Below are 24,790 nucleotides of genomic sequence, written 5' to 3' on the forward strand. Positions count from 1 at the left end.
AGCAAGCACAAAAGACAGCACTTTTTAGCTGTGAGCCGAGGCTTGCCCACACAAAAGAAGAGTGATGTCATTCACCTGAGCCTCAGAGAAACGTGTCACATGTATATCAGAGATTAATCAACAGGGCTGTTCAACTGCCTGAGTGATCACCAATACACACACACACACACACACACACACACACACACACACACGACCCTAACCCACACACATACAAACGAATGAGTCCAATGAAGAAGGAACAAGAAATTCCTTCTGATCCACATTACACAAACTTGTCCAGGTTTGGGATCATTCAACCCTAAATTAGGTCTGGATTGGTCCAAAATCTGCAGTTATTTGAACATTTTCTAATAACATTTAATCACAGTTTAAATAAATAATTTTATTATGCATTTCTATTATAAAATTATTATTTGTACAATAATCTCCAGCTCAGTTCAGGTCACATTAGAAACAGTTTTTGTGTCCCAAAACATCTATAAATCACCATGTCCACTAACACACATTCCTACCTTCGTATACAGCTTTGAAGCCCTGCGCGCTCACTGCAAAGTCCGTCGTAAACCACAAGGCTAGTATGGATCCGGTGCTGACTATAGGCGAGGGCAGCATGAATCCCGACAACCTGCAAAAAGGAAAAAAAAAGCATGTAAGCATTCATTTTATCAGAGGAGAGAGTTATCATGGAGAAAAAAAAAAAGAAAAGTCTGATTCATGGAGCTGAATTTTACAAAAATCTCTGTAAAGGCACAAATTGTTTTTTCCCACAGCAGCTGAGGTGAAAGAGCTCTGGACTGATCTGCAAACGCTGACATGAGTGGCCAGACAGGTGAAAGCAAACAGCAGTGTGAATAAAATAAATATTAAAACTTTAAAATAATACAAAGCAGGAGGGAAAGTATTACCATACCAGGCTGTGCAGAAGTGGGATATCAAGATTTAGACCCTAATAAAACACAAAGTTAAGTAGCTCTTGAGGGCAAGTGGGGATATAATTGGTTCAAACTGTGTAGGAGAATGAAAACGTTGAATGGTGAGGGTAAGGATGAAGATAAGTGGAGACATTGAAGAGAGAAGTGAAGGGGAGAATGCAGTAGAGGCAACAATATAGAATGGTTTCAAAGATGACGCTGATTCGTACTTTACTTTTGTCCATCATTGGGAGGATTTTCCGGAAGAGACTAGTTTGTAGCTTTGTGTCTCGAACCTGCAGATTTGGAACTAACTTTTAACAACTCTTGCCAAAATGAGACAAATTACAACTATTTCATAGAAGTTAAGTAAAGCACGGCCTGAAAAAAAGTAAATCAAGCCAAAAATAAATAAATAATAATTGCCTGAAATTAAGAGTTCAAAATAGTTTTTTGCAGAAGTCGAGCTAAAACCTCAAGTTATGTTTCTGTTGTTTAACAATCTGCACTGAAAAGGTTCACATTATATTGTCCTTTTAAAATCATAGAGAAAAAATGCTGTTAATCATAAAATGTTTAGCTCTCCAGTCTCCAGGACTTGACACAGAAATCATGCTGTGTTATAGTTGTGTTTTAATTATTTATTTATAAATGAGAGAGAGAGAGAGAGAGAGGGAGAGGGAGAGGGAGAGGGAGAGAGAGAGAGAGAGAGAGAGAGAGAGAGAGAGAGAGAGAGAGAGAGAGAGAGAGAGAGAGAACTGTTCTGGTTGATCGAGTGGCATCACATTAAATGTGCTGAAGACAGAAATGAAGAGATATTGAAACAAAACCACAAACAACAGCACAGTTTTTGGCTCTCCTTCTCTTTAGTGCTTTTTGCTACTTTTAGCAATTATTGTGAACACTCTGCTTAAAAGCAAGCATCATAAATATAATATTTTGTTTGTGGTGACAGTTTGTTCGTGTTGGCTGACACAAAACCTTTGTCTAACAAGAACAAACATGGTGAATGGTGTGCACTTTGGGACTTTCCAGAGACTTTATGGACAATTTTCTTCAGGATTCATCTCAGAGTTACAAATGGGGCACTTAGTAAACAGAAAAGATCAATAATTTTAGGCACAAAACTAGAAACGTGTGGCAAAAACATCACCAGTGTTTTGGAGATGCTGGACGTTGTGCTATGAAGATTTAACTGCAAAAAATAAAGTATATAAGTGATTAGCAGGCCTGTGTAACAGCTCTCATACAGTTGGCTGGGGTACAAGAAGATGGTGGTAACTATTGCAGACACTTAGGAGAAAACTGTAATCATATTTGTAATTATTTATTTCAAAATGAATGCCTTGTAAGTTGTCCTCTAAAGAAAAAAAGACCTGGTGTGCCTGTTTGAGGACATAGAAGTCAGCTGGTGAGGAGCTTCACATGGCAGGATTTGGACTCTTATTTTCTGATGTTCAGACATCTCGCCTTTAATTGGCTAATAACAATGCAACTCTACCTATGACTCAGTTTGCTCAGCAACATTGATGGTTTGTTTTTATAAACACCACAAGAATGGAGGAGTTCTGCTGTGTGGTGGAGTTGCTAATGCTAATGGTGTCTACTAGCCAAGATGTTCTCTGCTGTTTCCTGGACACTAAACCAGCGGTACTCAATTGGCGTCCTGGCCCGCGAGCCCTCTCCTTGTGGCGCCCGAACCCCACCCCCCACCCCCGACGGCCGACCGGGAGGTGTAGGATAGATAGAGCTGAGGAAAACAATCAAATAATCAATGCATCAAGATGCGGGCATAAACAGTTCTGCATCATAGAAGAGTACCACAATCAATTATAGTGTAATGTGGTTTTGTTTCTTTAACGGCGGCACCAGCGTAGCATCCACATCTGTCGGAGCGGTGTTCTCCACATTTACCGGGTAGGAAACTTTGGTCCGCCTTTATGTGGTTCTGCAGGGCTGAGCGCTGGAGTTGTAACCTGAGACCGAACCTGAACTGAATCAGCCCAATTGGTTCTGTTGGATTTGGGCCGTGAATTATGTTAATTAAGCGGGTTGTCACGCCGTGTGCTCCTCTCGCTTGCTCGATCAGCGACTGAGAGAGAGATGGAGAGAGACAGGCATTGTCTGCTCACACAGGAGGAAGGATCGGAGGATGCTCTTCCAAACACGCATTATTATTTTCATAATTTCAATATTATTTCTCCTCGAAGCCCTCAGTCAGACCGAGTGTTGTGATGTTGGGAGATCCAGTCTTGGGGATGGAGCAGGGTCAGTGACGGCGGCTGCAGCATAATCATTTGTCTCTTTTATTTAGGAACATGGAGAAGTTCAAAGGAGAGAGAAATTGAAGATAAAATTTTTTTATTGTTTTGTTTCATGATGATAAACTGATGTTAAATTCAACTTAAAAAGAAACTAGGAGGAAGCCTTGGTTCTTTTTAAGTTACAGGAGATCTTGTTTCCTATCTGCTCCTCCAGAGACAGCATGGACATGAGGGTCACATGGTGAGGGTCCCACAGGACAGGTTAGTGCAGTCACACAGCCGAGCTGGAGGGGTACAGCCAGCGATCCAAAAAGAAGTACACCCCCCCCCCCCCACACACACACACACCTACCCAACATTGAGTGCGTTTACATGCTGCCAGTAACCCTTATAAAACCCAAATATTCACAATAACCCGGTTCCGCAGGTCCATGTAAACACCACCAAAAACCCGGATATGCTAATAACCCGGTTACTACACCTGGAGTAACCCTTTTCTAACCCGAATGTTTGGTCGTGTAAACGCATATCGGGATATCCCCATCAAAGCGTGTGTTCTGGGCATGCTCTGTTCGAAAGCAATCTTGGTCTTTTGAGTAGAGAGACGTCTTGTATGCGCCAGAATACCGGAAGTAAACAACAAGTTGGGAGCAACATGGCGAGTCGCGGCACAGCACCACACTTTTGGAGTGACGAGGAAACCTCTGTCTTCATCGGTCTGGTGAAAAGTATGAACATTATGTCTTTTGTTGATGGCCGAAAGTACAGACACAGCGAAATATACAAGAAGGTAACCGCATATTGCGTCTTGACGTAGTCCATACATCCTGACGCTACCCCCAACGTCCACATTTAAATCGGGTTATGCAAGTTAGTGGTAACTCTTTCTATTTATGCTTGTAAACGGGTTATTCTGATCAACTCAGAAACCCGAATACCGTCCTTAACCCGATCATAACCCGGATATTGGCTGCACGTAAACGTAGTCATTCATACAACAACCCCCCATCCCCACCCCCCACCTCCAAAATATATATTTTTCTAAATAACAGACCAAGCAGTGGGGTAAGGACATGATGAGATGGAATAAAATAAAATAAAAATAAATAAAGAACTGAAGGCAGGTAAGATGGAAACACATTTGTTTAAAATATCAGGTTTCCAAAGAGAAGAAATAAATAATAAAAAACACCTGAAAACGTATAATAGAAACGACAAAAACCGTATTAAAATTATTTAAATATTAAGTCAAAAATACAATTAGACTACAATTGCTTATATATATATATATTTTTTTTTTTACATATTTGTTTTTTCATAAAACGAGCATCTGCTTCCTACTAATGCTTAGGTTCCAGCATTCTGCACATCACACTACAGCAAGAGAGTGAGCGTGCACCAGGCAGATAATTACTGACACCGAGTGGCTCGGCAGTGCTGCAGGTTTTAGAGGAGTTTTCTGAGGCAAGGATGTACAAATGAGGCTGGAGGAGGTGAAGAGGAAGATGCATCTCGTTACTGTAGCAGCAGAGAGGTGTTGCTTCAGATGTATGGAGAGCAGGAAGGCTCCTTAAGCTGCTAGTCCAACGCAGTGGTTTGGATATAAGCATTGTCCTTTTGTATCCTAAAAATGTTTGTCATTATGTAAAATAGCTGCCATGCATTACTGAGGGGAAAAAGGAAATAAACACCAATGAACTGATTTATTTGGTAGTGACAGGTTTCAGGAGATCTATAGCAGAATACTCAAATAAGTGAAAATAAATGAGACAAAAAGGAAGGAAACTGTGGGACATGACTTTATAAGGTTAGACAAGAAATAAAGTGCTGCAACTAGTAATTGAATGCACGCCTGTCTGAGACGTAATCATGATGTTTGAGCTAGTGGTTTAAACTTGCTACTGAGGAATATAATGAAAAAGTTATCTTCCGCCTTTTCCAAATTGAAATGAATGCAAATGATTTGCAGGATAAATCCTATTTATTTATCTTTAAAATGTAGATATTTCTGAGCCACTTGTGAGCTGTTTAGTACGGACTTATGAAAACTTGATGTATTTTTTTTTCAGTGAGAAATTCAAATCACATTATCAGATGAGTAAATAAAATTCTGCATGTGGTCGTGCAAATAGATTTTGTTGAACTTATTGTAAATTAAAATTAAAAATTGCTTTAAAGAATCAAATATGACATTTTGACAAAAATGAACACTTGATGCAAAATTGCAGGAGGTTTTGTTTCACAGAAACAGAATTAGAACAGAATCATTCCTTATTCAACAGAAAAAAAAACATGTGTGTACAAAACTACTTAATTCTTTTATTCATCAGTCACTGCCTCTGGTTTGTGGCCAAAACATGAGCGGAAAAGGCAGCGAGACATTCAGAGTACAGAACAACATGGGGGACAGTAAAAAAACAACACATTGGTTAAAGTGAATAACTTTAATTTTCTGGCCCCACAGCAAGGACACGGAGGACAGACAGGAACTGATGAAAGGAGAATACAAAACACAGAGAGACAGAAAGAGAGATGGAAGTAAAAGAGATTAGAGAGTAAATGGGTGAAACACAGAAGCAAGAAGAGCAGAAGAGTGTCCTCCGTCTTTTTTGGGACTCAACATGTTTTTGTGACTCTTCTCAGGCCCCTGCTGCTAGGCTAATTAATGTTGTACATTGTTTACACCGTTAGAGTGCAGGACATGCCAGTCTAAAACCGTAATCGCTTTTATGGTTTATTCACAAAAAACTAAGAGTACTTATTAATGTATTCAGTTTATTTATTTATTGTTGGTCCCTGGATGAAAAAGTGACAGTTTAGTTTATGAAGTGACCATGTATGCAAATAATGGCTGTAATTTCAACAGAAATGAAGAATTTTACTTTATTAGCTTAGTTGGTTTTTGTTGCATTTTCCTAAAACTTAATTTTTACTTGGCTGTGCTTACTTATTTTTTGTCCTGTGACTTTTTTATGCTTGAATTCTGCATATTTTCTGGGCATCCATTGTTCTGCTACAGAGAACAGCAAACTGCCCCATCACCAGCTACAACAAATCACCTCAGGAGGTCTCACAGGGGACAGCAGCTACATTATCACAGAAATATTTCACCACTCAACACATAAAATGCGAACAAAGTGAAATTAATTATTAGCACGCTTTGACCCTTCATTAGTAATTTCATGGGCACGTGAGCTTTGAAGGGCATTTTGCTTCAGGCCAAGGTTGCTTCTTTTTTATAACTGGTCAACGACTTATAGGAGAGAGGTTTGGTATTGATCAAAGAGGCTTTGGCTGCATTATAGAGCTGCAACAGCTGATAACCAGGGGACTAATAGTGTTTGTGATGAGGTTTCAGACCACTCTGGTGCTGACCAATATTAAAAAAAATTGCTTAAACTGGTTTAATATTAAATTGCTTATTGATTGGGAATGTAGGCGATGCTGAGTGAGAAAATATACACATTTTAAAGCAAACGTATTAACCTAAATGCTGAAAATAATGTTTAAATAACAAGGATTCTCTATCCACGGGGGAAGAAAATAACACAGATTTGTGGTTCAGGTAGAAGAATAATCAGAGGACCAATGTGAATATTGTTGTGCACAAATACAAACAACTGAGGAAGATTTGTTGTAACTGAGTCAGGCAGAAGCAGCAGAATGTTGTCAGTGCGCTGATGGACCGGCTAAATGACATATCTGCCATGTCTGTCCCTCTCTGTTGTCTTTGTCTCGCTGTTTCATCTTGCTGTGCTTACTAAAACGTCAAACACCAATATGTGTGTGTGTGTGTGTGTGTGTGTGTGTGTGTGTGTGTGTAATCACCAATCAATAGATCAATAGACTGATCAATCAATAGATAGATAGATGATAGATATATTGATAGATTGATAGATTATAGATTAGAGATGAGAGATGAGAGATGAGAGATGAGAGATGAGAGATGAGAGATGAGAGATGAGAGATGAGAGATGAGAGATGAGAGATGAGAGATGAGAGATAGATAGATAGATAGATAGATAGATAGATAGATAGATCGATAGATCGATAGACAGATAGACAGATAGACAGATAGACAGATAGACAGATAGACAGATAGACAGATAGATAGATAGATAGATAGATAGATAGATAGATAGATAGATAGATAGATAGATAGATAGATAGATAGATAGATAGATAGATAGATAGACAGACAGACAGACAGACAGACAGGGGACAGGGGACAGGGGACAGGTGCTGGCCTGCACCTGTCCCCCACTCAACTGCACACTCCATATTTGCTTCCCTCCATGATTGATTATGCTGCCTCACTTTCTCCTAGGATTAACTGAATTGTGTTTGTTGTTAGCCTCAAGGGCAACCTGATGGCTTGATCATCACCCGTAAGTTACTTTGGACAAAAGTGTCTGCTAAATACATAAACATTGATGGATCAGTCGATAGGTTGATAGATAAATAAATCAAATGATATAGATAGATAGATCAATAGATCGATAGATTGGTTGATAGATCGATATTCTTGTTTCAGTATTCTGATTTAGTTCATCTTTCTGACCATCTGAATACATTCCAGTCTCTCTCCATCAGCATGTCCCACACTGACACCCTCCTCCAATGCACAGATTACTATTGTTCCCAGATTGTAACGTTGTAATAAAACATGTCACCATATTGGAAAATGGTATCAAGGCTTTCATTCCCACCCACATGAGCACTCTTTGTCAATCAAGATCCAAAAACCTCAGATTATATGTCCTCCTTCAGATTTGCACATCACAGACCCGGTTACCCCAATAAATCTTGCAGCATTCAACAGCTAAACAGACTCCCACCTACTAACCGATGACCTGCTAAAGTTTAAAAAATGTCTCTCAGTTTCAAAAGGGCAGCATTGTTCCATGATGCTAGCTTGGAAATAATTATGTTACAATGAAAAACAAATTCATGATATTAGGTCTCTGATAAAGCTGACAAATTTTAAAATAAATGAACAAACTGACCAAATCACTAAAACTAAAAACAAGTGTGTTTTTATTTGTTTTTTTTTTTTTTTTACAAACACTGTTTTTAGCTATTTGAATCAAATGGTTTGAAATGTTGAGAAAAAACAAGTCATTCCATGTCTGAGAAACTGTCAAGGTCTGTGTCCTGCGTCCCCATCATGTGTTCTCCAGCCCACTCCAGGTTTTCCGCTTAGGTGTTCCCTTTAGCTTTCTGAGCCTCTTTTAGGTCTCCAACCACTCCAGGTTCTCCTCTTATGTCTCCTTGTGTTCCCCAGCTCTCCCTAGGCTTCCCTCGTGTTTCCTCCTTGTCATTCCCTTGTAGTTCCTATTGGTTTGTATTAGTCAATTCAATTCAATTAAATTCAAAAATACTTTATTAGTCCTCCTCCTCACCCCTCTAGTTGTTAGTTGTTTGTCTTTGCCCTTAGTCTTTAGGTTTAGTTATTTCATGTTTTATAGGTTATTGTTTTTCTTCCCTCTGCTTAGTTCTTTCCCCATTTAGTTTATTGATGGCACCTGGCTCCCCTCTAGACCTCACTCCTCACACCTGTCACCTGTTCCCGCTGATTGCTTCCCTCTGTGTTTAAAAACCCTGTCTTGTCCCTCAGTGTTTGTTGGTCCATTGTCCTTGTCAGCGTTGGTTGTATTATACTAACTATATTTCAATATTTGAAGTAAAAATAATTGACTTTTTTAAAATGTCTTTTAGTTTCTACATCAAAGCATCATGACATTTAGCATGTCCTTGCAGCCCACTGGTACATTTGGCTCACAAGTGGCTCACAAAGCAGAAAATTTCAATAACTTTTAAGCTTTCAGAACTGGTTCAAACAGCTTTCTGAAGCTCTCTGTCTTGCAGTCAGCCAGCTCATGTGGAATAGATTATATGTGAATGTAGAAAATACACAGCATTGATGTTTGGCATCTAGGCTCTGACCTCTTCACTTCCCACAAGGAACCACCAAGCAGGGAACAGACCCTTCAAATGCTATATGAGTCACATGAGGGAGGTAGCTGCAGGCATGCAGCAGCAAAAGACTGAGCGCAGCAGTGACAGCTTAAGTACATGCCATAATAAAAAGGTTTGGATGGATATGCGTTTCGGTGAGAGCATTCAGTGTTAGTAGAGCTGGAAACGAATCAGATGCCTCAACTGACTCACAGGCTTCGTTTAATTCCAGGCCGATATAAAGGATTTTAAAAGAGTAAATACATCACTTGATAGGTAAACAAGTATACCTCTCACTAGAGATGTTTTACTTGTAGAAATAGAAAATTGAGTTTGGTCTCATTATCATTTGATTTAGAAGAGATACTGACCTTTATAGTCCATGACCTTTATAGTCCATGTTAGCTTTACACTCTCACTGTTTTCTGCCCTCATTAGATTCACCTGTTTTAATTACCCCACCACTTTATCTGCTTTCTGTTACCGTCTCTGTTGAGGTTCACTTAAGTACTCTTTCTTTCTACAACCTGCCTCTTCACTGTGTGTTCTGCACATCCTTTCCACTTTCTTGTCTCTACAAAACAGATCCCTACTGGAAAATGTAATCTAAAGTCTCATGCAGATGCTGATAGCTTTCTGTGTTGATCTTGTGTTTTCATAGTTTCCTGTTTCAAGGTGAACAAACACTTCGGGCCAAATGTCATTTTGTCCTTCTGTATTCTGTGGAGAGAAGGATGACCGTTTCCTTGCACTGTGCTGTAAGCTGGTGGCCTGGCAAGCCATCCTGCACATGTTGACATAGTCTGGCCATGATCCATGGACAGATTGGTCCAAGGTTGTCTTCCAAACTGTCTCCATTAGTGGACAGTGCTTTGACCAATCAAAGCAATGTGACATATTCATCGCTACGGCAATCAGTCATTGGGAAAGAAAGAAGAAGCAGAAGAAGCAGAAGCAGAAGCAGAAGAAGCAGAAGCAGAAGCAGAAGAAGCAGAAGAAGCAGAAGAAGAAGAAGAAGAAGAAGAAGAAGACCTTCTTACAGGTTCAACAACCCCCCAAGGTGCTTCACAAAACACTTAGTCATCCACCCATTCACATGTTGGTGATGATGAGCTACAATGGGCCACAGCTGCCCTGGGATGCACTGACAGAAGCAAGACTGCCGAACACTGGCACCCCCAGTCCCTTCCACCACTGTCAGCAGGCAAGACAGGTCTGTTAGCCTGGCAAGCCATCTTGCACATGTTGATATAGTCTGGCCCAAGGACACAATAGCAGCATTCTATAGCAGAAGCCAGGATCAAGCCTACAATCTTTTGAAGGTACAAACCTCTATACCTCCTGAGCTACTGCTGCCCAGAAGGAGCAAATACATGCTTTGTCGAAATAAATGACTTCCAACTACAACCAGCAGCCGGTAGAGTCCCGGAGCATACAGGGGCAAGCCCACAGGCCTGCACGCAGCCTCCCACCCCCAAGCCGGCCGAGCCCGGAACCCAGCAACCCGGGACGCAGGGGCGACCAGCCCCGCCGGGGACCCAACAGAGCCCAGGGACTTAGATCCCACCGAGCAGCCACCGGGATTGATCAGGGAGATGCTAAAAATCTTAAAGAGCAAGTAACGTCTAAATTAACTTTTTTTTGCTGATTAACTGTATCAATGAGTGTCTAATAGTGTTTTAAATGTGTGTATTCATTATTTTAGCATTTTGGTGCATTTTCTTTAAAAATTAAAAATTCTGCCTAAATACCACAGTATAGCACCACCTTCAGCTTAAAACATAGAATTTGACTCATTTTGAATAAATTTTAGCCAATGGTTAAAGAGTAAAGTACTACGTAAACCAGTAGAGTACTACGTAGCAGCTCTGTGTCAAAGTTATAAAGCAACGAGCGTCTCGGCCACGCCTTGTGACGAGTTGGGAGTTGGATTTGCAAGCGAGTGTAGGAGGTTAGCCGTAGTTCAGCATTAGCATATTGAATTAGCATATCCTAGTCTTTAGCGTAGCCTTTAGTGTTATACATACTTATTTAGTGTTAGCTTGGCTGTTGGATAGTGTAGTTTAGTTAGTGTTTGGCTGTTAGTGTTATTAGGAAAGTAGTTCAGGATTAGTGCTCCATATCGTGTTAGTATAGTGAGAAGGTGTAGTGTAGTATGGTTGCGGTGGCTCTGTGGGGTTGTACTCCTTTCCGCTGTACTTAGAGATTAGGTGCCAGTGGTTGCGTGTCTGGAAAACATTCAGCTCCCGCCTGGTGCTTTAGTTTGCAACCAGCATTTTACCCGCGATTCTGCACGTCTCCGTTCCAAGAGGGAGGCTGTGCCCACCGTGGCTCTTCCGCGATTTAGATACAGCCCACCGACTCTGCTCCCCCACCATGACGGGCTCCAGTCTGAGGTGAGTACGCTAAATAAGTTTTAACATCTTCTAAAGACAATTCCCTTCCTAAATGCAAAGTTTGAGAGACGTGGTTCACTCCATTTAGCTAATATCAGCCTGCACTGCCTTCGGGCTGATTTGTCAAGTTCACAAAATGTGGAACAGGATGTAAGGTTAGAATCAGCGGCGAATCGGAACATATCTCGAAGCCCTGGCCGACAAAACAGTCCACATGACTGTCAGGCTCAGAGAAAATTCGGGTTGCTTTTTAGTCGGCAATTCTGCAACAGTGACTCTAACTGACGCAGCACTAGTTGACAGACATCATTACAGAGTGAAATCCAGCACAGCGTGACCCGGTTCTGTGAGGAATTCTGTTCAGGAGGTCGCATTTCAGGCTCTCCACATCATATGTGACTGACTTTTACGTTATAACGATCACACACTAGGAATGTTATTAAGCGCCTATATAGGACAGTTTCTTTTGTATATTATCTGACTTTATAGACAACAACGTGCTTCTACTTTTTTTTCAGGCTAAATCTACCCAAGACACTGGCTGTCAGACTGATTTAGTAATCTGCAAGAATGCACTTGTCCAGGCTGACGTGAAGCGTTACCCGTAGCAAAGGTGAATTATTTTTAATAATCTTCTATGTAAACATTTTATTACCTTCTAGTTTTAATTTGTTTAACAGATTGTTACACGTGATTTTATGCTCTTTTAAACATTTATAAATGTGCTGCTTCCTTGTTTTTTATAGAGCTCACAGCTTCAGTGTCTTGTGACACAGAGACCATGACGGAAATTCATCTTCCAGAAGGTCCGAGAGCAGCATCCACACCCCCTGAAAAGACCAAGATGTGAGGTGTCTGCTGTTGATTCCAGCTTCCACCTCAGTGACAGTGCAAGCTCAGTGAACTGTTCAAGGTAAAAAAAATTAAAACATTTCTGAATTTTTAAGATATTAACAATTAAATAAGTATGTGATTACATCATGACATCATGAAGGAGGCTACTGATTCTGGCCCTGTGACACTTGGTGGTGACGTGTGAGCTGATTCACCTGGTAAATAACTTTTACATTAAATATTTTGTTTTTGCTATCAAAAGTAAATTAACTAATAACCTGCATTATTGCAGGACACTCAGCAAAATATGGACTCTACACCATGAGGCAGGCACACGTTAATAACTCTATAAGAGCACATAAGGTGAGCAACACCACAGATTATTATTATTACTGTACACTGTCCTGGGTTTGTTTTCTTTCTGCATGATTTGTTTTCTTTCTGCATCTCATCATTAGCCTGGCTGATCACCTGATAACCCCTGTCATCTGGTTATGACAGCATGAGGATGTCCTCACACACCTGTAACCTATCAGCTCATCTGGCAGAATAGAGAGAGAAGAGACAACACCACATCTCCTGTTCCTGGAAAGCCTTCAGCCATCCTTCGATGACTGAGAACCTCCATCAGCTCTCTCTCCTGTCTGCCTACGATTATTATAATAAATATTGTGTTTGACAAGTTTTTTGTGCTGCCAAATATCTCATTTTGATTCCAGTTTTGATATTTTAATGGATATTTATAAATTACATTAATTGAATTATCACAATGCGTGCTTAACTAGCTCTATTGTGATGAATTAAACTAGCACCTCACTGTTAAAAGCTCGTTTTAATTTCAAGCATGTTTAAGTATTTATGGACATGAACAAAAACAGGAAATATATAAATTGAGATTTATTTAGTTAATATAACAAATAAGGGGGAAAGAGTCATTGAAAGGCACATTCTTCTGGAAGCTCCTGATCCTGACGACACCAGACCAGCTGCAGACACCAGAGGATCACCTGCAACCAAGAGCAGCTAGTATCAGTAAATAAATAATCAAATCAGGGCAGTTTTAGTGGGCTGAACACATTACAGAATAATTTTCTCATGGGGTATTTTCATAACTTTGTATGCAGCAGACTGTAACTTGAGCCCAGGGCTACCGGAGAGCTGCTATCCAGCACGTTTCAGTGGATTTTCCTGCTTTAACAGGTAAGATTAGCTGTTAAGCAGCTCAGCTATTTGTTGCTGATTAAAACCAGGTGTGTTGATGCAGATAAACCTCCAAAACATGCTGAATACTAGCTCTCGGGCCGTGGAGCAAAACCCTGCAGCTAATCTGATGCTATGGCTAACGGCTACTTACCATTCAGAGATGGTTCTGTTGGGTCGGTTCCGGCAATTTCAGGCAACTCACAAGCTCAAAACAAAGGCTCAGGTCCGCTATTCTCCTCCAAATAGACTTGGTACCTTTCTTCTCGAGTGTCTGGGTAAGGAGGGGGAGAAACGTTCTCCACTTCTAATGACTGCTCAGAATGAAGGGAGCTAGCATCGTCTAGTTAGCCATCGTCTTCGTCACTGCCGCGGCTCCGCCCTCTCGGTCCTCCAGGCAACGCCTACTAATGTTGCAGTTTTTAAAATTGATACGTGGGTGGAGAAGGACTCCGAGGGGGACATTACTACTTCTTTAAACCCCCTGATCCGGGAGCTGCCAACACTCAGGCAGACCAAGGCACCACACTCCACACCAAGTGTGATGGGGGAAGGGAGGCGAAGATATATATCATCAAAAGAAGTCCCAGGAGAAGGGAGGAGTCAAAGGCCCCATCTGACATATACAGTCACACACAAACACAGTCACACACTCCCTCCCTCATGCTGTCACATACACATACTACCTAAGACTAACAAAAATGCATGCCAGACACCTACTCATACTCCCCATACACACCCTATTCTCTCTAGTCCAGATTTTGCTGCACAAAGGGTACAACCATCACCAGTTCCCAGAGTTCGACCCTCTCTGCTGGGGTGCTGATTAGCAGGCTCCCCCGCCCAATGCCGAGCAAAGCGACCCACCACCCAGACCCCAGCCAGATGGCCAGATCTTTTCGCTAATGCTACGGTTGGTCTAGATTTTTGGGCTAGTAAGCTGTCTGTCAGACAGTGTTATGGTGGCTAAAGTGGGGTGCTTCTGACATGCACCATTCATCAAGTTAGCTATTTGGAAATGTGCTTGAAAAGATGGCAGAAAATAAAACTATTCTATGCATTTGTATTTAATACTTTAATAAGGTTTATCTTGTTTCACTTCTATACAGTAATACTAATCTACCAACTCCGTGAACATCTGTTAATGGATGCTAAAGTTTTTGCTCCCCTGTGTTTTACCTAAAGAGCTCATCACTGCCAACACTGGCTTTATCACACTTTCCTTATTTGTGCATCATCCTAAAACAACTACAAAGAAATATAAATATTGCCATAACTATAATAAACAAGAATAATATTCACAGGTGTTGTATTTAGATTATCTTATTTTACATTACTAATAATTTAACAAGACTAAATTACTACATTGTTATCCATCCACCCATTCTCCACAACTTTTGCAAAGTTTGGGTGAGGTAGTTATCAAGTCCAAGAGAAAAACCCACATATAATAGAAAGAAAGAAAAGAAAGAAAACAATATTTATATAGCGCCTCTCAAGATAAAAATCACGAGGCGCTTCACAAAAACAAAGTATAAAATATTTTAAAAATGATTAAAAATATGTTTAAAAGGAGAAAAGAGAAAAAAACTAAGTAAAAGGAGAGAGAAAATGAATAGGAAAGATGGAAATCAATCCATCCCTGTAAAGGCAGAATAACAGCAGAATAAGGTGAGGGTGATGAAGGTCACACCAAAGCCAGCTTGAACAAGTGAGTCTTCAGCTGCTTTTTAAAGGAGGCCACTGTGTCCACTGATCTCAGGCTCGGGGTAAGAGAGGTGCAGTCTGGGGGCCACAGCAACAAATGATCTGTCACCTTTGGTCTTTAGCCTGGTGCGCTGCACAACCAGTAGGCTTTGATCACTGGACCTCAGGGACCTGCTGGGGGTGTAGGGACTAAAAAGATCACCAATGTAAGATGGTGCTTGTCCATGTAAGGCCCTATAGACCAGAACCAGGATCTTGAAATGAACCCTGAAGTTGACTGGCAGCCAGTGAAGCTGGAGGAGAAGCGGGGTGATGTGGGTGTATTTGGAGGACTTGGTCAGAAGCCGAGCACAGGCATTCTGAACCACCTGTAGACGGTTCAGGGAGGTTCTGCTCAGACACGTGAAAAGAGAGTTACAGTAGTCTAAGCGTGAGGAGATGAAGGTGTGGAGAACTGTCTCAAGTTCAGAGTGGGACAGAATGGGACTCAGCTTAGCAATGTTCCTGAGATGGAAGAAGGAAGAGCGAACAAGAGAACTGACATGAGAATCCAGGGTGAGAGCTGGGCCAAAGGTCACGCCAAGATTCCTGACAGAGGGTTTGGTGTGGAAAGCAAGCTGACCAAGAGAGTCTCTGACTTTGGGAACCAGCTTGTCTGGGGCACAGATGAGGATCTCAGTCTTATCTTCATTCAGCTGTAGAAAGCTCCCAGCCATCCTACTCGCAAGTGACATTGTCCAGCCTTTCCAAGGCATTCCTACGCTAGACTAGCCTGGCAAGCTAGACTAAATAAATGTATTATTTAGTCTGGTAACGCCCCATTGACGGCTCTCGGTTGTGGGGTGGGTTCTACCGTTGTCTTTCAAATGATCTCCGAATTCCACTGGACAATGAATGTGACATATTCTTGTTTCACTCTGTTGCATCATCCCACCCACCAGGCGTATAGAGTGCCCTGATTGGCCCACAAAGCGGATAAAGCTCTGTGATTTGTTCACTAAGCAGAAAGAGCACCATGACTGGCCCACCATTATGGACCAATCACAGCTCTTTATGTGTTTGAAACCCCTCTAGAGAGCTGTGATTGGCCAGCCAGAATGCTGTTGGGGCTGCAGAGGTTCCAGTGGAGCATTGCTAGACCAAACTTTGCAAAGCAAGAATTTGGTCTAGTTCACTAGGCTAAGGCTAGACCATACTTCCAGCAAAATTCAAGTCTGACCCAGGGTCTCCTCTCTGTGGGTCGTTCATGGAAACGCTCCAAAGAAGGCATGTAGGAAGCTTCCTATAGTCCAGGGAAAAACAGTTCGGGTCAGTGAGATCAGCTCTCCAGTAATTTTAAACATAAGGAAGCTCATTTAAGCTGCTTGTTTCCAGAATCTCTTTTTTGGATCATGAGCCAAATCTGCTAACTGTAGGTGTGTGTTGGAACATAGATGGACCAGTGAGAAGAGCTTTGGCCTTTTGGCTCTGTCCTTTTCCTGCCACAAACACCAACAGCTTTCTTCTTGTTTAAGACAACACCACAATCTGATGAGTATTTGCTCAGTTTTTATAATGTCCTGGTTTATGTCTACTTGTCTGTAGCTTACTTTGCTATATTTAATCTTAACATGATCAGCATCATTTTCAGTTTTATTTCTTTACGTTGTCCTTGGTTCTATTCCTTCTCCATCAACAGAAATGTTGGAAAACATTTAGTTTTTGTTTATATATTAGTTATTTTTTATTTGTTTACATTTTTCTCATGCACTATCCAATCTAAATAATCATAACATATGCAAATAGCATATAATTAGGGTTCCAGTCCCAGAGGGCAGGGACCTTGAGCTGGTTGGCTTGGAACCAATTGATAACTGCTTGCAGTTCTAGTTTTGATTATGATTGGACTAATTATTGATGCAGCACTTTATTTTTAGTAACTTTGTAATGAACCTTTAGTTCCACTAATAGCACTCCTACTCAGCATCACTCACATTTGACAAAGCCATATTGAAACATGATCCTGGAAGCTCATATACTGCGGAAACCTGTAAATTGCTATTTTTAAAATTGGCCTATAAAATTAAATGTATTAAGTTATCATATAAAGACTTTGTATCACCAAGTCTAAGAATTCATCCAGTTTTCTAAAACAAAACCATGAATGCTCCCTTTGAATTTAACTTTCACATTTAAAAGAAATCTGAAAGTTTTATTTATTTATTTATTGGTTTATTCGGGAGGAGGGGGATAATTAATTAAAAAAATTAAAAACATCATGTTTGTTTTTATATCAAAAAGATTTTTTATGTCTAATCTGTGAATCTTGAGAACATCTATAGATGAGTTATACCCCTCTGCTGGGAGACTTTCAGAAAATGTAGCAAATATTGCAAAACATGAGCTTGGCGGATTCAAAAGATGGAGAAAAATCCATGACCTTTGGAGCTGTAAAACAAATACAAAGTCATTTCATCAAACTTTTAGCAGAATGACAGTTCATTAGAAAACAGGACCTGTTATTTTACCAGAAATGTTGTTTCTTGTAACAAGATGGCAGCAGTTAATATTTTAGGTTCCTTATGTATCAGCTGACTTTGACATTTACAAAAACAATCAGTCACAGACACAAGATCAATGTGCACTCACAACCAAACATCACCATCCTCTGCCAGAGTCTCAGAGAGTGCTTGGCTTCTGTTTACCAAAGCTAGATGAAGTAACACACACACACACACACACACACACACACACACACACACACACACACACACACACACACACACACACACACACACACACACACACACACACACACACACACACGTACAGTAGATGCATGCCTCTGTTTCAAACTATTTGTTTCAACCCGTCATTCTGGGACGTGATCCATTTTTTAAGACTGTGTAGTGGAAGAGTAGTCCATCAGTAAAAACACAGCTCAGAGGAAATGGAGAGCCGAGAGGCTTTTATTGTGAACAAAGATGAACAGAGCAGGGGTGAGCGACAGAAGAGCAGGTGATTAAACTTCAGATGAAGTGGACAAATTAAAAGCAACAACTGATCCTGATGTTTTCGATAATTGACCTTTTTACTGTCAAAAAAATCTGGAAAAATGTGAGTGAAAAATCCAGCTTGAAGATTCATTTGAAGCTGAAAACTGCTGATATCATGTTGGAGAATTTAAAGAGGTGAAAACATCTGCAACTGATAAAACTGTAACGGAATTGAAGTGATGTAACTATCTAGAGTTGTATTTTAATACACTGTAAGTAGATCACTTTTTATAAACAGAAGAATAGGCTGTTTTTATCATCAGGGAGTTTAATTAAACACTCTGTATTGACTTTGAGACAAGAAAAGAGAGAGAGATGGGATCGGTTAAGAATCTTTAATTTCGTAATTATAAATTCTAAACAATCTACCAGGACTAACTCTGTTATATATATATATATATATATATATATATATATATATATATATATATATATATATATATATATATATACAGTATTTATTTATATATATATATATATATATATATATATATATATATATACAGTATTTATTTATATATATATATATATATATATATATATATATATATATATGTTTAGGTATTTAGCAGACGCTTCTGTCCAAAGCGACTTACAAGTGATAATCGGCATGTTGCCCTTGAGTCTAACAACATCTGCAACTGACAAAACTGAAGCATAAATATGAGAGCATTATATATATATATATATATATATATATATATATATATATAAGCCTTGAAACATTTTGAAAATATTCATTGTTGCATCTTTCTTTGAGACATAAGAGAAGAGAAATAGTACAGCTGTTTTAACAGGTCTTTATTCTTATTGTGAGGAGGAATTACAGTTGTTTGCCTCTGGGAGTGTAAGTCACCCAATAAGATACATAACACCCCCGCACACACACACACACACACACACACACATGCGGACACGCACACAATCTCACAGGGGATGAGGACGGCAAGTGAGAAATGCACAATATGACCCAGATCTTCATCATAGCGCTGCTATATTGCTGTTAGGAATTAGGTGCCTTGCTGAGGTGCACTGTGGCAGTGGGCGGCACTTTATGTGAGCCATAAATGTGTAAGAACCCCGCTGATTCACTGGTAGCCTAAAGCAACACCTTCATGTTCAATCCCCATATATTTAAACCAGGAATGCAACAGAAACCTGGTATTGTCTGTCAAGCTGTGTGCAGTGGTGGGATTTTCTCTGGAGGCCTGGAGGTGTGTATGTGTGTAAGATTACCACATGGTGATACGTTAATAAACTCTTCACAACGTTAGCATCTGGAAAAATGAAACATTTTATCTGAGCACAAACTTGTTCGTAAGATAAGCCGTATTTTGAAAGTGGGTGTCTTGATGTGCATCAATTTAGTGGAAATTCAAATGATTATAGTTGCAACCAAATGAACAATTGGCCAATAAAAAACAAGATTAGTGCATAACATCTCCCTTCACAAATCATCTGAGTGTAGAAATACTAAAGAAATTATTGAAACAGAAAGTTCTGTATAGTAGAATTAAAATCCCATTTCAGTCATGTGAATTTTACAGTAAACGGTGAGGATTTAATCACCTTTTTAAAGTATTGGACATTGAAAACTCCTTGGCTGCATATAAAAGAGGCCGTGGGTCTGCACACGGTGGCTTTGGAACCACACGTGGCTCCTTAGTCTCACTGAAGAGTCCCCTTGTAACTTTGACCAAAAATGACAAGAAGTTGATATGTTTAGATTTAAATAGCAGATGTGAAAAAACTTATCCTGATCATTTTTTTGCAGTATTTGTTTACAACATTTTGGGCTGACTATATACTGTTTCAACATAAAATGATCCATTTTTATTGTTATTGCACTGTGTGCATAATTTCATCATGTCAGACTAAAACTTTGACAAAATTAAAATGTTCAAAAATATTTTTTATTGTACAAATTGCTCCATAATTTATTTATGCAGCATTCTGTAATACAAAACTAAAGAGATAATAAACTACTCATCAGGTAAAAATACACAGCAGCAACGTCTGATGGCGTTGTAAAAACAGTCACAATAGTAAAACTCCTCTCCTCACTGTGTGTTCGTCTTTTAAGACCTGCTGAAATGTCTCCCTAGTCTTCATTAGTGTCTACAAGAGTGATTCATCACTAAATTAAACAAATCAGCTGTGTTAATCAAAAACTGCAATGCCAGGTATGTCATCTCCACTTTACTAAGTCCAACAGGAACCAGACCGGCACTCTGAAGTTGCAAGTGCAATATTCTGGCCACAGATGATGGTAGGGTTGGGGAGTGGCATTTGACTACCCTGTAAAGTTTTGTTTTAGCACATACTGGCTCAAGAAATGATTTTAAAATATGAAAAAGTTTCCTAGTATGCCCTTTAAATAGTGACTGAGGCTATTCTGGATTAATGCACATGCTAAATTTAATTTGCAATGAAAATTTTATATGTTGCATGCTTTGTGAATTCAACACATTGAGGTTTAGTTCGTTATATTTGGGATTTGTTGTGCTGATACCTGGTTGGAGTTTTCTATCAGAAGAACCCAAGAGACAGTGTTTCTTTATTTAAAACTTTCCTTCACAAAAATGTAAAAGTTGAAACGTCTCCAGAGGGTTTTCGTGGTTTGCAGTACAACAATTATCAGAATAAGTCATTAAATATGACTCATCCTCATGACACACAGTCACACATCGAGTCCATATCACATTCCCATCGCCTTAAATAACTACTGCCTAAAAACCCTGTTTTAGCTGACTTGCAATTATCACCAAGTTTAACAATCAGATATTAAAATGTTAATTGTTTCACCACTTCTGGCAAAAAAGTCACCATATTTCAGGTCAAAATAAGTCTTCCAGAAAAAAAGCACAATAAAATCCCAGAGGGACCAATTTGTCTGAGCCGAGATAGAGAACAGGAGAAGGGAGTAGGCAGGTGACAAATCTCACCGGGTTGGAGGCCCGGTGTTTTTCTAAACGTAGTTCTGCATTTAACACGAGTCGTTGTTGGAACCTGACACGTCTTTGGAAAGCTGACGTTTTATTGAATGAAAAACTAACATTAAAGAAGGAGCGAACATGATTAAAGAACACACCATTTTCAAGATGGTAAGCTGAGGGAGGACCTAATCAACACACGACAAATTAGCTTTTTATGCAAATGTTGCTTAATAAAGGACAAAACAGGTCAAATTGTGAATTATGATTTCAACATGAGATATTTCACTTGACAGTGAAGTTTTATGTTCAAACAATTAAGCATGTGTGGAGATAAACCAATAAAGCAACAGCAGACTGTCTCCTAAAGCCCACTCAGCCTACAGCAGCAGCAGCTAGTGTTTGCAGGCCCTCAGCTTCCTGGCTATTGGCCAGCTCCCCGAGTCCTTCAGATTTAAGTATTCTCATATCTGTATTTACTCGTGAACACAAATAATCTTGCTTTTGTTTTCAACGTCCCAAAATTAGATGACATATTCTGTAGAAATCTGTGTGTTATTTTGCACTCATCGTTTGAGCATGTCACAAAAGAAATCCAAAAGAACCAGAAAATATGACTAAATGAAAAGGTTTTTGGAAATTAAACGAGATGTACAAGCTGTTCAGATCTGAGGATTTTTTTCCCCTAAATCCTAACATCATCCTCAAACAACAAATTAAATTTCAAAGCAGAAAAAAATGTAGTTTGCAATAATTCATGTTTATGAATTTGTTCTCACTCGGGGTTGATCTTTATAGGTCATATTAACTCTGAGATTAGATTAGTTTCATTTGATGCCAGGTGTTTGCGTTTATGCATGATGCCATCTTGAATTCAGAGTTACATTAAGAAAAAAGATGGGTAAACTAGCTCAAATAAGCTTTTTTTTTTTTTTACATTTATCATCACCTAAACCACTCACTGGTGTTCCTTTAGGAATTGGTGGGTTTAAGTTACTGAATCAGTGCAGCAGCCATTGTGCTTTGCACCACTGCTGTTTATTTGACTTTCACATCTTCCTTCATTTCCTGTCTGCCATCCAACAAACGTTCTGCTATCTGCTTAAACACCCTTTTATAATGTATTAATTAGACTAACAGCACTAAGTCCTCCTATACGTTCAGCTCAGACCCAGAGTGACTGAATGAATCTCACTTGTGTGCATGGCCGTGTTGGATAACTAAAAGACACCTGGCTCGAAGCCTGACACCAGCTCTTTTCCATTAGTAATGTAGGGCAGTTGGAACAAACACAAAAACGCTAAAAAGTGTAAATGAGAGTGAAGGATCAGTGCCAAACATAGCAGCTCTTGGCAAATTTGTTTACCCACAGAACAACAAACAAAAGCTAAGATGAAGGCGAGAACTGTCCATCGATGATTGAGGAATGTTGATAGTGTAGCTGTAGCATCTCTATCATCACCAGTGTAGCATCACAAGCTAGCTGGTGATGGACTATATATATATATATATATATATATATATATATACATATATAGATGTGTACATATATATGTGTATATATATATATATATATATATATATATATATATATATATATATATATATGTATATATATATATATATACATATATATGTACACATCTATATATGTATATGTATACATCTATCTATCTATCTATCTATCTATATATATATATATATATATATATATATATATATATATATATATATATAGATATATATATATATATATATATATATGTATATATATATATATATATGTATATCTATCTCTCTCTCTCTCTCTCTCTCTATATATATATATATATATATATATATATATATAGATAGATAGATAGATAGATAGATAGATAGATAGATAGATAGATGTATACATATACATATATAGATGTATACATATATAAGACATTTATCTTTCAGCCATAGAAGCTTTATTCTGCAGAAGGTCTTGTGGGAGATGTAGCCTTTCCCTGCTGACATCAAGCCAGATATGGGGCACGCTCTGGACTTTCTATTCGAGAGATTACATTGAGAGGCCATGCATGTTCACATTTACACCTACAGCCAATTTAGAAATTCTGTTTGGACGTGCATGCCTGTGGACTTTGAAGCTGGAGCACATGGATAAAATCCAGCAGGTACTGGGATAACATTCAACCTCCATAGAGAGAACACTCAAACACAAGAAGATTTAAGGCAATGCTGTTGTTGTCAGTGCTACCCTGACACCCTCTAACCCATCAGGGTGTGGACTCCAGCAGACAGCAAGTGGCCTGCTGAGCTATCGGAGAGAAAAAAAATCACCAAAACCAGAACATTTAAGCCCTGTAAGCTGTGATATTGGGCCTCTGTGGATCAGGTTTGTTTGTCCACTCCGTCTCTCAGATGCCTGACTGGATTGAGAACATGGGAAAGCAAATCAAATATCTGAAATAAAAAAATCTGTTTTCTAAACCATTGGAGTTGTTTGACAAGGAAATTCTATAAGAAAGAAACTACTGGCATTAAGAGCTAATTTATCAATGTTTAGGTAGGGGCTATTTGGTAAAATTCACATAAATATTACAATAAAACAAAATCATCAAAATCACAACTATGCCATTGTCTTAAATGTGTCACGTGTTTTATTTCAATACATTTGCTGTGTCAGCAATGGCACTCCTGTTTAAGTTAATGTTTGTTTGTTAGTTTTTTTCTTTTTTCTAACATTTTTAGCTGTTGCATCATAATGTCATGATAGACTGGTGCATAAAAATGAACCAGCATTTCCATAAATTGAATGTAAACTAACAAGTGTGTTTTTGCATCAGCACACATGGATCTGACTGCATCTGTAGCATTTCACTTTTACAACATGATTTTTTTTTCAGTGCATCGAATGGCTGTTTTGGGTTGTAGGTGGTTAGGATTATGAAAATCTACAAGAGGACAGCTTTAGCTCCTAATTCAAAAGAAGTAAAGCTCAAAACAAGATCTGCAAAGACAAATAAACCACATAGACAGTGAACCTTTCCCCTTTATATTCATCACTGATCTCTTCATTTCTCACTTTGGTGTTAGAAACTCTGTTTCTCTACTTCTATACCACACATTCTATCTCTTATTTTGTACAGTTGGATATATACGATATATAAGGAACCATCCATCAAAAGGCTTACAGGTGAACAAATGTTACACACATCGCTGCCGTGCTTGAAGTATATTGCTATATCCATCATTCACACAAACAAACACGCAATTTTTATAAGGTGTTTCAACCTGGCCTCAACACACACTATTACATCAATTTCACACTCTTAGTTTCACACAGATTGTTCATAAATACCCTTCAGAGCAAAATTGACAAAAGACACACATCAACAGATACATGGTCACAAGTACTCACACACGCACGCACGCACACACGCACACACACGCACACACACACACGCACGTGCGCGCACACACACACAGGAGACTTGCACAAACTGGATAAAACCAAACAACTAAACTTGTTTAAGACTTGATTCGCTAAGTGCATAAACA

At 39.2% G+C, this 24,790-nt stretch overlaps 1 protein-coding gene across 2 annotated transcripts in view; it reads right to left on the reverse strand.

Moving 5' to 3' along the window:
- The window catches only part of LOC107381856 (CUB and sushi domain-containing protein 1), a 668,617-nt gene that overhangs the window by 430,612 nt on the left and 213,215 nt on the right, over window positions 1–24,790 (reverse strand). For both annotated transcript variants that reach the window (XM_015953775.3, XM_015953774.3), the window contains exon 3: window positions 516–628. In XM_015953775.3, coding sequence (XP_015809261.3) covers window positions 516–628 — 113 coding nt within the window. The remainder of the gene's footprint in view (window positions 1–515; window positions 629–24,790) is intronic.

The sequence above is a fragment of the Nothobranchius furzeri genome, chromosome 9 (genome assembly GCF_043380555.1).
Source record: "Nothobranchius furzeri strain GRZ-AD chromosome 9, NfurGRZ-RIMD1, whole genome shotgun sequence".
Classification (NCBI taxonomy): domain Eukaryota; kingdom Metazoa; phylum Chordata; class Actinopteri; order Cyprinodontiformes; family Nothobranchiidae; genus Nothobranchius; species Nothobranchius furzeri.